Here is a 16,695-nt window from a genome sequence, read left to right on the forward strand (position 1 = left end):
AGGTCGTTCAAGTGTAAGACTTGATGCGACTTTTACGCGATACTACACTCATAAGAGTCCCTCTTGAGAATATTTTTGGAGGACGAGTAGTCATTTTATCCGATAATATCTGAAAGATTGGATGATGACTATTGGAACCTTTTAGAACATGATTGTCAGGTTTAACCATAGTACACTCCCTTAGGGTGGTTCTTAACCGAGACTCCACGCTCTTGACTTACAACAAACCCGTGATTCGTGGTCGATCCGTTCTCGTATATCCTCAAAATCAATGGAACTTGGATGTTGATAAGGTGTAAACCATAATCCACCAAAATGGATGATTGATATTGACGATGACTTAAGCCATCCCGTGACCTTTGTATGGTGTGACTTGCTTGATCCTTGAGTGTGTTTGTTGCATCCATGCATCCATGCATTCATCTGCATTCATGTCATCGACAATAAGATTTTCGCAAGGAACTTAAAAGGTCTATTTGCAAATTTGCAGACATGGATAAGCAAAGAAGGAATACGAAGAAGTACAGTTTATGACAACCCGACTTGAGAGAGTTAAGGCGTCTGACATCTTATGTATTAGAGCCCTTGGAGTTCAAAGCTCGCCATGGGAAGCTTATAGTTATTCTCTCTACCAAGGTGGATGAGGGTCTGATGAGTGTGTTGGTGCAGTTCTACAATCCTCTGTATCGGTGCTTCACTTTTCCGGATTTCCAGCTTTTGCCTACATTGGAGGAGTATGCCTATCATGTGGGTATACCTATTCTTGACCGATTGTCATTCAGTGGTTTGGAGAAGATTTCGTCTTCTCAAGAGATTGCTGACATGCTTCACGTGGAGGTTTCTGACATTGTTGCCAATATGACTACCAATGGTGGAATTCAAGGTCTCCCGTCTAATTTTCTGATTGCCAAAGCTACCTTGTTTGGAAAGGCCAGGAAGCTTTTGAATCCATATTTGTATTCCTCATCTATGGGCTAGTGTTATTTCCCAACATCGACAACTTCGTGGATGTGAACACTATTAGGATTTTCTCTTCTCTTAATCCCATTCCGACTCTGTTGGGTGACACTTATTTCTCTTTGCATATGAGGAATGAAAAAGGTGGTGGTTCCATTGATGTTGTCTGCCTCTGTTGTACAAGTGGTTTATTTTGCACTTGCTTGAGACACTTGCCTTCAAGGAGAACAAGGGATGTCTACGGTGGTCCATGAGACTTATGTCTCTCACTAATGATGATATCTATTGGTATAATCGTGTTTATGATGGCGTTAAGATTATTGATTCTTGTGGTGAGTTCTCCAATTTACCTCTTCTTGGTACATGTCGTGGAATTAACTACAACCCTGCTTTGGCTCGCCGTCAGCTTGGGTTCCCCTTAAAAGATAAACCTAACAACATTTCGTTGGAAGGCTTATTCTTTCAAGAGGGTAAAGATCCCCAAAACCTGAAGGATAGGATGGTCCGCGCCTGGCGCAAGGTTCAAGGGAAAGGGAGGAATGAGCTTGGCCCCAAGAACTGTGTTGCTTTGGAGCCTTACACCTCTTGGGTGAGGAAGAGAGCCCTCGAGTACCGCATGTCGTATGAGTATCCGAGACCTACCCATATGGTTATGGTTGGGCCTTCAACCCTCCCTAATCAAGGAGTAGAGGAGTTGAGAGACGAAGATTGTTCGCGTGCTTGGGTTCGTGAGCGTGAGGAGCTTCTTCAGCAGCTCAAGGATAAAGATGCAATGATCGAGTTTCTAGAGCATCAGGTTATTGATGAACCCGATGATGTGGTTACTTCTCTCCTACCTCACTCGTCTAGGTTTTGGAAGAAGAGATATGATCAGCTCGCCAAGGAGAAGGCCGACATGGAAGCAGCTTATGAGAGAGAGGTGAAGAGGCTTCGTGCGACATATCTTCCGATCTCGAAGGCTTTAGACGACTGCTTCTAGGGCTCCATAGGATGTTTATTCTCCTTTTCTCTTGTATTGTATTTGGTTACCGAGACTGTACTACTTTTTTGGTGTAAAAAATTTCCAAATATTATATTGTTATGAGCATTCCACATATGTCTCAAAAAGTTCAATATTTTCAAAATATTTGCAAATAAATCTTTATAAAGTTCCTCTGATTAAAAACAAATCATATGCACGAGCATTGCATGCATCATATGCATAAGCAGGTTTTGGTTCCGAGCTCTTGATACAGTGGTCTAACTCTTTGCTCTTCATTTATTTTGAAGACAAGTTGGCGCACCGGTACAACACTCGAGCCAATCATTCGAAGATCATGGAGCACCTTGAGCAAGAGAACCGGGATTTAAAAGAGGAGATTACCCGACTGAATGCCATGATGGAGTCGGTTCTGGATGCTCAGAGTCAAGCTTCTCCAACTCCTGCAACTCCTCCCGCGAGGACTGTCATTTCCGAAGTGGTTACCTCAACAGTGTCTGCTGCCACCGCCCACTTCGCTCCGCATCTGCCTGCTGGATTCCGTTGGGGAATGCCACCCAATTTTGTGCCAGAGGGTTTCGCTCCCACTTTTGCTTCTATGCTGGCATCTAGCCCCGTCATGTCTGTGCCACCTCCCGTTGTGCATACTTTACCGCGTGCAGAAGATACCATCTATCATTCCGAACCATCTGAGGGCCCAAACGTTTATGAGAAGATGGATGAGATGAAGGATCAATTCCTTGAGTTGCGCAAGGAACTGAAAATGCTGAGAGGCAAATATCTGTTTGGGAAGAGTGTTGTTGAACTGTGCTTAGTGCCCAACGTAAAAATCCCAGTCAAATTCAAAGTGCCTAACTTTGAGAAGCATAAGGGAAACTCGTGTCCACTCAGTCATCTTGTGATGTATGCCCGCAAGATGTCTACCCAGACCGATAATGATCAAATACTGATTCACTATTTCCAGGATAGCCTGACAGGTGTTGCGCTCTGTTGATATATGGGGCTAGATAGTGCAAGCATCCACACTTTCAATGATTTAGGAGAGGATTTTGTAAAATAGTACAAATACAACGTGGACATGGCTCCGGACAGAGATCAATTGAGGGCGATGTCCCAAAAAGACAAGGAAACCTTCAAGGAATATGCCCAGAGGTGGAGAGAATTGGCAACTCAGATAGTGCCACCCATGGAGGAGAAGGAGATGACAAAGATATTTCTGAAGACTTTGAGCTCTTTCTATTATGAGCGCATGATTGTTAGTGCTCCCTCGGACTTTACCGAAATGGTAAATATGGGGATGAGGCTAGAAGAGGGAGTCCGCGAAGGACGTCTGTTCCGTGATGATTCTTCGGCAAAGAAATGTGGAGGATTTTCCAGGAAGAAGGAAGGGGAGACTCATGTTGTTTCTTCCCATAATAAAAGAAGACCCTCTGTGAGGAGGAAGAAAGTCTGACCAGTTGTCAACCAACACCAGGTGGCTCATATAGCACCTACTTTCAGAGAAGCTCAACAACCATAACAACAATCTCGTCAATAACAACAGGCTTACCAGCCTCGCAACAATAACAATAACAACACCAACAATTATGAGAGTAAGAGGGTGACTTTCGACCCGATTCATATGACCTGTGCTGAATTGTATCCTTCCTTGATTGATAGGAAGTTGATAACTCCGCGTGATCCTCATGCTGTGCCAGTCAATCCTCAATGGTGGTACAAGCCTGAACTTCATTGTGTGTATCATTCCGGTGCGCCCGGACATGACGTGGAGAATTGCTTTCCGTTGAAGACCAAGGTCCAAGATCTTGTGAGGAGTGGGATACTATTCTTTGAGGATGTAGGCCCGAATGTTAAGAAGAACCCATTGCCCGAGCATGGGAAGGCAGCTGTCAACATGGTTCAGGGTTGCCCTGGAAAATATGAAGTCCTTTATATGAATGATATAAGGCAGTCCCTGGTGGAATTGCATAAGCTGCTTGTGAGCACAGTCACTATGAGCACGATCACGATAGGTGCCATGTGTGCACTGTCAATGAAAGAGGATGGCGCAAGATAAGAAGGGACATCCAAGAGATGCTAGACCAAGGGATGATTGAGATACTTCAAAATCGTAATGAGGATGAAGTTGATGTTATCACTCCCGTATTCAATATTCCTGATCCTGTTGTCATCAAGTATGATGGTAGCAAAAAGAAGGTGGTGCCAACTCTTGTGATTAAGCCAGTGGGCCTTGTCCCGTATGTGTCAAATAAAGCGGTCCCGTACCGTTACAATGCTGTTATGATGAAAGATGGGAAGGAGGTGTCGTTGCCCTTAACCTCTGTTGTAAGCATATCCGATGTTAGTGGAGTGACGCGTAGTGGTCGTGTTTTCTCGGCTCAGTCGAAATCCCATGAAGACATCTTGAAGAGAGATGTTGTCAGTTTTGCCGGTCCCGTGGGGACTTCTTCTTCAAATCATTCTATTCCTGTTGTGAAGGGTGTTGACCTTGTTGTTGTCAAAGCTGATAAAGCTCCTATCCTGGTTGGCCAGTCTGGCATATTGAGAGAGGATGGTGATGAGATACTGAGGCTCATCAAGAGGAGCGAGTACAACATTGTGGAGCAGTTGCTTCAAACTCCATCAAAGATATATGTCCTATCTTTGTTGATGAATTCAGAGCCACACCGCGAAGCGTTGAAAAGGGTGATGGACATGGCATATGTGGATCACGATGTCACAATTGAACAGTTTGATAGCATTGTTGCAAATATAACTGCCTGCAACAATTTGAGCTTCTGCACTGATGATCTTCCCGAGGAGGGAAAAGACTATAATTTGGCCTTACATATCTCTATGAACTGTAAAGACAATGCCCTGTCCAATGTGTTGGTGGACACAGGGTCATCACTTAATGTATTGCCAAAGTCCACTCTCGCCAAACTTTCATATCAGGGGTCTCCCATGAGGCAGAATGGAGTGGTAGTAAAAGCTTTTGATGGATCGCGCAAGACCGTGATCGGTGAATTAGACCTCCCGATCAAGATTGGACCTAGTGATTTCCATATCACTTTCCAAGTTATGGACATACATCCGTCATACAACTGTTTGCTTGGTAGACCATGGATTCACGAGGCAGGTGCCGTGACATCCACCCTACACCAAAGTTGAAGTTCGTCAAGAACAAGAAGTAATATGGGTCGCTATTGATGTTCCAACAGTTATCCATAAGTCAACGTAATATGTTCATTTTGTTTAAAAACCCTTCTCCCATGCCAAAAGGAGAAGTGAAGACATTGTTGGCATAATTGATTAATACAATGATATTCATTCAATAATCGCATGTTAAATGTTTGTTTTCCAAATTATTTTTCATTTTTTGCTTTTCGCACGAAATTAGTGATCACCATAAAACCCTAAAAAAGAGAATAAAATTAATCTTTTCATTTGCATAATGATTTGCCTTGTTTGAATTCTGAAATCTCTTTTATACTCAAAATCATTATGCAGGTTAATCAAATCCATTGAAGATAATGATCCAACACCATCTCTCAACTTTGAGTTCCCTGTATTTGAGGCAGAAGAAGATGATGTTGAAGAGATTCCTGATGAGATTACCCGTCTACTTGAGTACGAGGAGAAGATCATTTAGCCATATCTTGAGAATCTGGAAATAATCAATTTGGGGTCTGAAGATTGTATTCGTGAAGTGAAGATTGGGGCGCTCCTTGAAGAGTCTGTTAAGAAGGGGTTGATTGAGTTGCTACGAGAATATGTCGACGTGTTTGCCTGGTCGTATGAAGACATGCCTGGTCTAGATACTGATATCGTGCAACATTTCTCGCCGTTGAAGCCTGAGTGTGTGCCTGTGAAGCAAAAGCTCAGAAGAACTCATCCTGATATGGCAGTGAAGATTAAAGAAGAAGTTCAGAAGCAAATTGATGCAGGGTTTCTGGTGACTTCTACATATCCTCAATGGGTGGCTAATATTGTGCTTGTACCTAAAAAAGATGGAAAAGTCCGAATGTGCGTAGATTACCGTGACTTGAATAAAGCTAGTCCAAAAGATAATTTTCCTCTACCACACATTGATATGTTGGTAGACAATACGGCTAAATTCAATGTCTTTTCATTTATGGACGGATTTTCCGGTTATAATCAGATTAAAATGGCACCCGAGGATATGGAGAAGACAACATTCATCACACCTTGGGGAACATTCTGTTATCGAGTGATGCCCTTCGGTTTGAAGAACACTGGAGCCACGTATCAACGTGCTATGACTACTTTGTTTCATGACATGATGCACAAGGAGATCGAGGTGTATGTCGATGATATGATTGCAAAGTCGAAAATGGAAGTTGAACATGTAGAACACTTGTTGAAGCTTTTCCAGCGTTTGAGGAAGTAGAAACTCCGCTTGAATCCGAACAAGTGTACATTTGGAGTCCGTTCCGGCAAGTTATTGGGCTTTATTGTCAACCCAGGTCAAAGCAATACAAGAGATGCCTGCGCCCAAAACTGAGAAGCAATACCGAGGTTTTCTTGGCCGCTTGAATTACATTTCGAGATTTATATCCCATATGACTGCCACATGTGCGCCTATATTCAAGCTCCTCCGGAAAGATCAACGTCATGATTGGACCGAGGATTGCCAAAAGGCCTTTGATAGTATCAAAGAGTATTTCTCCGAGCCTCTGATTCTGTCTCCGCCTGTTGAAGGGAGACTGTTGATTATGTACTTGATTGTGCTTGATGATTCCATAGGTTGTGTCCTTGGTCAACAAGATGAATCAGGAAATAAAGAGTATGCAATATACTACTTGAGTAAGAAGTTCACCGACTGTGAGTCTCGGTACTCAATGCTTGAGAAGACATGTTGTGCTTTGGCTTGGGCCGCTAAGCGTTACGCCAGTATATGTTGAATCATACAACTTGGTTGATATCCAAAATGGATCCGATCAAGTATATCTTTGAGAAGCCTGCTTTAACTAGGAGGATTTCCCTTTGGCAGATGCTGTTATTTGAGTATGATATTGAGTATCGAGCTCAAAAATCCATTAAAGGTAGTATCTTGGCTGACCAATTTGGCACATCAACCAATTGAAGATTATCAGTCCGTGCAATACGACTTCCCTAATGAGGAGATTCTGTATCTGAAAATGAAAGATTGTGATGAGCCTACGCTCGATGAAGGGCCAGAGCCTGGTTCCCGATGGGGTATGATGTTCGATGGCGCTGTCAATTAGTATGGAAATGGTATTGGGGCAGTGATTATTACTCCTCAAGGCACACATTTTCCTTTTACAGCAAGGCTAACTTTCAAATGCACGAATAATATGGCGGAGTATGAGGCCTGTATTATGGGTTTGGAAGAATGTATTGATCTTAGGATCAAACATCTTGATGTTTATGGAGATTCGGACCTTGTTGTTAATCAGATTAAGGGTGAATGGGAGACGAATCAACCTGGCCTCATCCCATATAGAGATTATGCGAGGAGAATTTCAACTTTCTTTACTAAAGTTGACTTCTATCATATTCCTCGAGATGAGAATCGGATGGCGGATGCTCTCGCTACGCTTGCTTCAATGATTGTTGTCAATTATTGGAATGAAGTCCCAAATATTACCGTGATGCGCTTGGATAGACCAGCTCACGTTTTTGCAGTTGAGGAGGTGAAGGATGATAAACCGTGGTATTATGATATCAAGTGTTTTCTTCAAAGTCAGACTTACCCGCCTGAGGCATCTGTTAAAGATAAGAAGACTTTGAGGAGATTATCTGGCAGTTTCTACCTTAATAGTGATGTGCTTTACAAGAGGAATTTTGACATGGTTCTACTCAGATGCGTGGATAGACACGAAGTAGACTTGTTGATAACTGAAGTCCATGAGGGTTCATTTGGTAGTCATTCCAATGGACATGCCATGGCAAGAAAGATGTTGAAAGCAGGCTACTATTGGCTGACAATGGAGTCTGACTGCTGCAAGTTTATGAAGAAATGCCACAAGTGTCAGATTTATGCGGATAAGATTCATGTTCCCCCGACACTTCTGAATGTTATTTCCTCACCATGGCCTTTCTCCACGTGGGTAATTGACATGATTGGCATGGTTGAGCCTAAGGCGTCAAACGGTCACCGTTTTATTCTCGTAGCCATTGATTACTTCACCAAGTGGGTTGAAGCGGCATCGTATGCAAATGTGACCAGGCAGGTGGTTGTGAGATTTATCAAGAACTAACTCATGTGCCGATATGGTGTGCCAGACACGAGCATTACTGATAATGGATCTAACTTGAACAATAAGATGATGAAAGAGTTGTGTAGCGAGTTCAAGATTGCATATCATAATTCTTCTCCCTATAGACCCAAGATGAATGGGGTTGTTGAAGCTGCTAACAAGAACATCAAAAATATTATTCAGAAGATGGTTATTACGTACAAAGATTGGCATGAGATGCTGCCATCTGCTTTGCATGGCTATCGCACATTTGTCTGCACTTCAACAGGGGCAACCCCTTTCTCTCTTGTATATGGCATGGAGGTTATGCTCCCCGTAGAGGTCGAGATCCCATCAATGAGAGTCTTGATGGAAGCCAAGTTGACTGAGGTTGAATGGGTTCAGAGTCGTTATGACCTACTGAATTTGATTGAAGAGAAGAGATTGACTGCCATGTGTCATGGTCAGTTATATCAACAAAGGATGAAGAAAGCCTTTGATAAGAAGTTTAAGCCTTGTGTGTTCCGAGAAGGTGACCTCGTACTCAAGAAAGTCTTGTCTTTCACGCCCGATTCTAGGGGCAAGTGGACTCCAAACTATGAAGGTTCATACGTTGTTAAGAGGGTGCTTTTTTGCTCACAACTATGGATGGGGAGGATCTCACTCGTCCTGTAAATTCAGATGCAGTCAAGAAATACTTCACCTAAAAAATAAAAACAAAATAGCTCGCTAAGTTAAAAACCTGAAAGGGTGTCTTAGGCAAAAATGAGCGTCTCGGTGGATTGAAAACCCGAAAGGGCGATCCAGGCAAAAGTTAGAGACATAAAAAATGAATATATATATATATATATATATATATATATATATATATATATCCCGCTAGATTGAGTACCTCACCCTGGGACAATCTAGGCAAAAATTAGGGATTTGGCAAGTAACTGCATCCTGACAAGATTCTGTTCTACAACTCTCATCTGTCAAGGATTCTCGCTCAATCATCATCAACTGAAGTTTAGAATACAGTGGATTCAGAGTTGGTGGAGAAACAGTCATTATGTTCAATGTAGCCCTTTTCCATGTATATCACCAATTTCAATTTTGTAAAGATCCATGGAGTCTCGCCATTTGCGGACTACCATTCTCTTAAATAAATTTGAGCCTTTATCCAATTCTTTGCACTCTTATTTTGTTTCTGTTTAACAAACGTTTGCATGTTTTAATTGATGAATATCATTGTTTTAAACAAATAAAGTTTTCATGAATAAATTGTTTTAAACAAAGTGAACATTCACAATGACTGAAAGGATAAGTGGAATGTCCTTAGTGGCAGTAGATTGATCGGTCTTATGGATTACTTTCCCCTAGCAGAATTTTTGGATGTTCATCCAAAACATTCTCGGGTAGTTTGTACTAGTTTCTCCCGCGAAGTTTTAGCAATCCATGTTTGGCATATGGTTGATCTGTGAATGATCCCTTCTTTTCCAGTTTTTGCCTCGATATTTTAGAGACGTGTATGCCTCTATATCAGACGCTAGAATTTGTGTTTTATCAATTATATGGTTGTCATCCCTTGTGTGGACTGACCTAAAATCCCTTATAGATTGATAAAAGTTGATATGCTTTGAGTTGAGAATATTCCCTGTCTCATTATCTTGACTGTCTACTCACGAGGAAGGTTGTCTTTCCCCAGCCTGAGTAAGAATCTCCAATGGAGTAAGCATGTGATAATTATTTCCTCAGCAGGAAGTTGCCTAGTGCAGTTGATGAAGGGCTTATTTCCCAAAAGAGGTATTCCCGGTATGTCGCTTGTTGATGAAGGATTCATTTCCGATTTCTCCAGCAAGGGTAGTTTCCTCAAGAGCATTTGCAGCTTGTCCCCAGTAGGGTGGCCAGATCAGAGTTTGATGTTTGTATCTCCTCTGAATCTGGAGATTTCTTCTAGCATTAAGAGCTGGTGGTGAAGATGTTTATTTCCTTCCCTAGTGGAGCAAAATGCTATTATTTCCCTTTTGCAGAGTTTCCTCACCGGCAGATAGAAGGGAGTGTTTTGATTGGTGTACAGCTGATTGATGATTCCCCAGCATAGTCGCCACTTTTCTATAGCGGGCTTTTCGTTACCTTTAGGTTTATTGACTAAACCAAAAGTCAACATACAATTCGAGTCGCCACCGCACTTTTACTTGTCCAAAGGAAAGGCTAAAATAGCGAACAAAAGCCAAGTAAGAAAATTTTCAAATAATAAACTAATAAAAATGTCAGAGATCTAGGTAAGGGGGTTGGTTATGAAATGGGAAGGTTTTACGCACCCAAAACATCCTTAGTACTCTAAGGGAACCTCTTTTCACAAATACCAACCTACAACACATATTTGCAAAAAGAGGTTCCCTTAGAGTACTAAGGATGTTTTGGGTGCGTAAAACCTTCCCATTTCATAACCAACCCCCTTACCTAGATCTCTGACATTTTTATTAGTTTTTGATTTGAAAAACTTCTTACTTGGCTTTTGTTCGCTTTTTTAGCATTTCCTTTGGACAAATAAAAGTGCGGTGGCGACTCGAATTGTATTTTGACTTTTGGTTTAGTAAATAAAACTAAAGGTAACGAAAACCCCGCTACAAGCTCTTACTGCTACGGTAGGTGTGTCGATGAGGTCTTCATTGCCATCATCATCGCTAGCACCAAATAGATCTTCAAAGCGGACCTCTTCTTGATCATCCTCACTGTCTTTGCCAACCTCTTCATTCGGTAGGAAAGGTTCATTATTTTGAGTCAGTTCGTCGTCAGTGGTTTGACTCATTCCATACTGGTGTGATTGTATGGATTGAGTCAGATATGTTTCAAGATGTTCAAATAGACGAACATATATCTCAATGGTGGATAATTGAGAAAATATTATGTGACACTGAAACATTGACTTGACTTGTTCGTCATTCTCAATAGGTGTCATTACGTAAAAGACAGTATCATCGTCTCCATTAATTAATGGATGGTGATAAATAATTTCTTCAACACGACTTTGCAAATTTTTTTCAATTCGATCTTTCAGATGATGGAAATCAGAATTGATATGGATTTTGAATAAATGGATATTTGTATTGCTAAATGAGAATCCCTCATTAATATCTGTGAAAATAGTTTCGTTATAGTGAATGAATACTACTAAATTTCTCTGAGCCATTTAGATATTAGAAATGAATGAAGGGATGTTGGAATGTTGAATGAGGATACTACTAAATACCTATTTTATAGTCAAAAAATGATTTCCAATAGATGGAACAAGACCAAATTTGGTCATAGCATGAGAAACATCAAAACTTAGATCGCCCAATGGTTGTACGAGGCATAAAACATGCATGTCTAACTCGGATAATGGTTGGACGAGGCAAAATGCATGCATGCCTAACTTGGTCAATGGTTGGACGAGCCATAACACGTTTAGGATAAACTCGGCCAATGGTTGGACGAGGCAAAAATGGGTAGATGCAACTCGGCCAACCATTGGTTGAACTCTTTGTTTTGCACTGCATTGTCTCCTCAACCAGTGAGTCTTGGAAGAGTGTAGGTTTGTATGCATAGTATAGGTTTGCATGCATGCAATGCAATGTTCCATCAACATAAAAAAAAAACACCAAAATATTATTTTCAGACACTATAAAATGAGCTTCTGATTCCAAAACATTCACTCATCAAATCTTTTCATCTCTAAGAGTTCATCTCCAAATTCAAATTCTAACTTGTAAAACGGCTTTGTTGTGGATGAGAGAATCACATTGTGGAACAGCAAAAAACATTGCGGAATATTTAAGTATTTTATACTCTACGTATTCATTAAGTTTTTTATAAATTTAGCTTCTCATCAACGTATTCATTATGTTTTTTTATTATATTTCAGGAAGACACCAGGTTCCGAGTCCATTCTCATACTCATATTCAACCAAGTGTTGTTATATTACCGTATTTATAAGAAGTCGATTTTGCTAAAGTAGAAAAAATATCAAGTTTAAAAATATACTCCAAACTAGTTATTGTGTTGTTAAAGAGAGGGAGACCGGCGACACATACTTTTCATTTATCAACTGGTGAATGTACTATTACATTGGAGGATGTGAGTATGTTACTCGGTCTCCGGATTAACGGTAAACCTATTAATGGCCTAACTAATGTAATTAATGATGTTTACATGGAGAATTTAGGCATAGAACCCACGGCTTCGGATAAAAATGGGGCTTCTGCAAAAATTGTTGGTTAGAAACTCTATTAACACAGTTAAAAAATAATTCTTCCCCCACGGAAGCAGAAAACATTCTTCATGCAAAAGTCTATATTTTACTACTAATTGTTACATTCTTGATGCCAGATAAGAGTCACAATTTATTGCATTCATCTTGGTTATGTTTAGTAGGAGACCTGGAAAAATGTAACATATACAGTTGGGGTTCTGCTTGCCTGACAACATTATATAGACATATGTGCAAGGTAGCCCAGAAAGGAGTGAAGAGCATAAAATGTTGTGTTGTATTACTCAGTGTCTGGGCATTCACATGTATACCGTTGTTTGTCCCTGTTAGTATTGAGGTGCCATTACATCCGTATGCATTAAGGTACTCAAATTCATTGAATGCACTTTATTATTCTCACGGTAAATTATACATAACATTAATACTTTTTTTTGTAAATGCAAGATGGTGCCAACGAGTTATGCATTACGGAAATAATCCCCGTCATCATCTACGTGGGTACCGAGTTGCAATTGAACACATGGAAGATAATGATGTAAGTATAGTACATTACAATCTTTAAGTTACCTAAACTTCTTATTTACATTATAACAATTATATTACTTATGACAGTTTATATGGAGGTCGTACATACAATACCCAGTGCCTGATTATAATGACAATCAAGTCTAGAGTGTGACAACATATATAATATATTTTTTTACCGTTAAGATGCATCAGACAGATAGGGTCAAACTCCAATTTAGATTTGAACAACACATCCCGTCTCAGCCAAGATGTCTAAGGGAACATCATAATATGACTATGGTCCAAGCTTGGGATACACATTGGCAAGATTTGAACAAAGAAGAGATCAAAGAACGGAAAAGGATAAGGCATTTGGTATTACAAGGGAACTCAATACTTGGTGAGTCTAAGTCGGGTAGAGAATATATGGATTAGTTTTTGGCAATTCCTTTTATGCACGTTGCTCCGACACAATTTTAGAACGATCTCCGTCAACATGTCTCTTCTTCAACCCAACAAACCCCCACGTACAAATCCCAATTTGGGGCCCAACCATCTTTATCCGCCCAACAAACATACCATCACACTCCGACCACACAACAAAACACATTTTATGCCACCTCATCCCAACACCAAAATCCCCACACTCCATTCTCTCAAACAAACTACTTTTACAACTAACAATATCAACACCAAATCAACCTTTGCCCACCCATACAATACACTTCAATTCTTCAACCAAACTTTGATAACTCAAACCCCCAATCTTAACCCCAAACATTTAACACTACATTCTCTCAACCTACTTCTACATTCAACCCAGATGATGTCTATTATCCTCTAATTCAACACACCTAACCCAACGCCTTCACACAACCAACACATTCACTACCCGACTTTGATCTCACGGATGAGCAACTACTGGATATCCCTAGTTTTTCCATTCAAGATTTCGACAGTATGGATATGCGTCCCAATACATCAAATCAATATCAAGATCTATCTTCCGACTCATCTCCATCTCCCCCAAGACAAAGAGCTGAAGAGTTAGACAAGGAAAAACGCAAAAAAATAGGCACAAGATGTGGAACAGACGATCACTATAACAGATAAAATGTATTTTTTTCATGTAGTTTAATAAAATGTATATTATTTCTTACGATTATTTATATGCTTAATTAATATAATTTTAAATTTATTATATAAACAAAATTTAATTTATAAAATTTTTATAAAAAACTATAATTTATATTATTTAAATAATATAATTATTATAAAAGTACTTAATATTAATAATAAAAATGTATTTAAACAAAAAAAATAAAAAAACTCGATCAGCCATCCATTAGTCGAGTCCTTTCTTCCAAAAAAAAAAAAAGTTTAATGAACTTGTCCATTCATTGACGAGTATATTCTAAAATCAGGATATTCTAAGATTTTAAAAAAAAAATTAGATTGGAAATAAATTTTCCAAAATGGTGCAAGGCATTAAAAAAAGTCTAATACTGTAGGTAGTCTGGTCTAGTTTGATTTGAAACATAAACAATTTTTTTGAAATATAAAACAAATAAAGTTTTGCTTTCTTCACTGCAAAAAGATGGACAACAAAAACTGATGAGTAAGATTTATGACAACGAGGTATAGAGATTTTTTAGTAACATAGTACTTGCATTAGAAAAGTAAAACATTGAATTAGATGTCTATGAACATTTTCTCGTAAAAGATGAGTGATTCAATATTAGATTAAAAATGTCAACATCATTGAGCAGTAGAAATGTAACATCGATAGAAAGCATGCTAACATTAGGGGAACTTTTTTCACAGTAGTCCATGTGGCATGCTTTTGGATCAAAGGTATGCATAAATTGTATTAAATAATAAAAACTCAGCCAGAAGATAATAGTTATAGTCCCTTCTTGCTTAATATCATTTTTTTTGGACTTTTTGCCCATAGTACCTCTATATTGAAATTAAAATCTCAATATACTCCTTTTTGGAAGAAAAAAAATCAAAATGCCCCACTTTTTCCTTTGGACTCACCCATTCAAAGGACGAGTTGGTGAAGGTTCAATGTTGGTTGCATATACTCGCTCATCGATTGGACGAGTAGCAACGTCAATTATTGCCATGCTTGAATGGCCGAGTGAATGTAGTATTAATTTTTTTTTGTTTTTTTAATAAATTTAATAAATGTAATGAATTAATATTGTTTTGAAATAATATGTTGCTACCAAAGACTTTCAATGACCGAGCAATTGCTTTGTGTTTGTACTGTCTCGGTCAATGATTGACCGAGTATTTAAGTATTAATTTTCTGTAAATAGCAAGACTTGTAGAAATGTAACTCAGATCACAAAATCTTTTATTTTGGTAAGAATGTCTGTTTGGGGTCTTGTATTTTATGGACAAGGTGAAAAAATCAGTGTTTGCCTCGATTCGTAATGGAATTTCAGAACACTGATTTCAGCCATCCACATTGGCTTTCGACAGTTGGGAGGGCGTCATATGAAGGTGAGGAAAGTAGAATATCGTTGTCCATACATAACGTTGACTGATGCAAGCCCCGATGGTACGTACATGTATTACATGGATCGTATAGAAAATGATGAAGATGTTCAGTGTATGTTTTCGGCACATAGTGGTGAAGTTAACAGAGGAGTTGAAGGTCCACTTGTGTTGGTTGTTGTTGTTGATTAGTTTTTTAATAACCTCTAAGAATTTTAGTTGATGTGATCATACTTTATAACCAGAAGCCTTTGATTATCAAATGTATTTCATAATGTTTATTTCCAGAAGACATTATTAATACACAATGGTTTATATATAGTACGTGCATAGTAGTTAATAATTAAAAAAACAACATAATCATCTGGAGGGTCCTGCAACATTTAGACATTTCCTACGCATGTGTCCTATCTCATGGAAAATTTCACACCTTCTCTTTTCCTTCTCAACGTCGTCCATCTCGATTCTAATCCGGGTGCTGTTTGGGCGCTCTTTCTTCCTCCTTCTCATAGAGTCGTCGTGGCAAAGAGTAAGTCCTTCATATTGTGGCAAATTCTCCTCATGGGGAAGTCCTAGCAAACTCTCCTTATAGACCTTGAAGACGTTATGAATTTTGAACACGTCTGGAATGTGAATGGAGTAGTCCTGGCATATACTCGAACATGCTGCGATTACATGAGAGCAAGGTAAGTGAAATGCCTGAAATTTCCCACAATCGCAGTGTTGTTTCCTCAGATCAACGCTGAATGTACCGGTTGGTCGACCATCATTCTGATTAATCTTCTCTTGGACCATGAAATAGAATCTCTCGCGATCAAATTGCATGACGTTATGTGTGTTAGCTTTCATGACTTCCTCAGTCATCCTCTTGTTGCAGTTATCAGTGAAAACCTGCCCAGAGACTAACATTTTTGTCCATTGATGGCCTCTTTTACCAAATAGTGATCCTAATCGATAGTACGTAGATTTGACCAATGCAGTGATTGGAAGGTTTCAAGTTTCTTTGAGTACCGAGTTCATTGCTTCTGCCAGATTAGTTATTGTAACACCCCGATTAAAATAAGAGAATTATTTAATTGAGTTAATATTATTTTATTAATTTAATTAAATAAAGTTGAATTATTGGATTATTTTATTATTATTATAGATGTTATTTATTTAATAATAATTAAATAAATAAAATAAATGGAATATGAAGAGTGGAAGGGTAAAAGTGGAAATTGGATAAAAGAGGCCAAAGTGAGGACTCAGGTTGTTTCACGTGTTTTGCCTCAGAGTCAGAGAAAGGGGGAGAAACGCTGAAGAG

General features: G+C 39.3%; 1 protein-coding gene across 1 annotated transcript; it reads right to left on the minus strand.

Moving 5' to 3' along the window:
* Nucleotides 1–15,749: 15,749 nt before the first annotated feature.
* On the minus strand, nucleotides 15,750–16,298 carry LOC127107609 (uncharacterized). Its single transcript, XM_051044904.1, has one exon. It carries the CDS (start codon nucleotides 16,296–16,298, stop codon nucleotides 15,750–15,752), a length of 549 nt encoding a protein of 182 aa, XP_050900861.1.
* Between the last annotated feature and the right edge of the window lie 397 nt (nucleotides 16,299–16,695).

The sequence above is a fragment of the Lathyrus oleraceus genome, chromosome 1 (assembly GCF_024323335.1).
Source record: "Lathyrus oleraceus cultivar Zhongwan6 chromosome 1, CAAS_Psat_ZW6_1.0, whole genome shotgun sequence".
NCBI classification, from domain to species: Eukaryota; Viridiplantae; Streptophyta; class Magnoliopsida; order Fabales; family Fabaceae; genus Lathyrus; species Lathyrus oleraceus.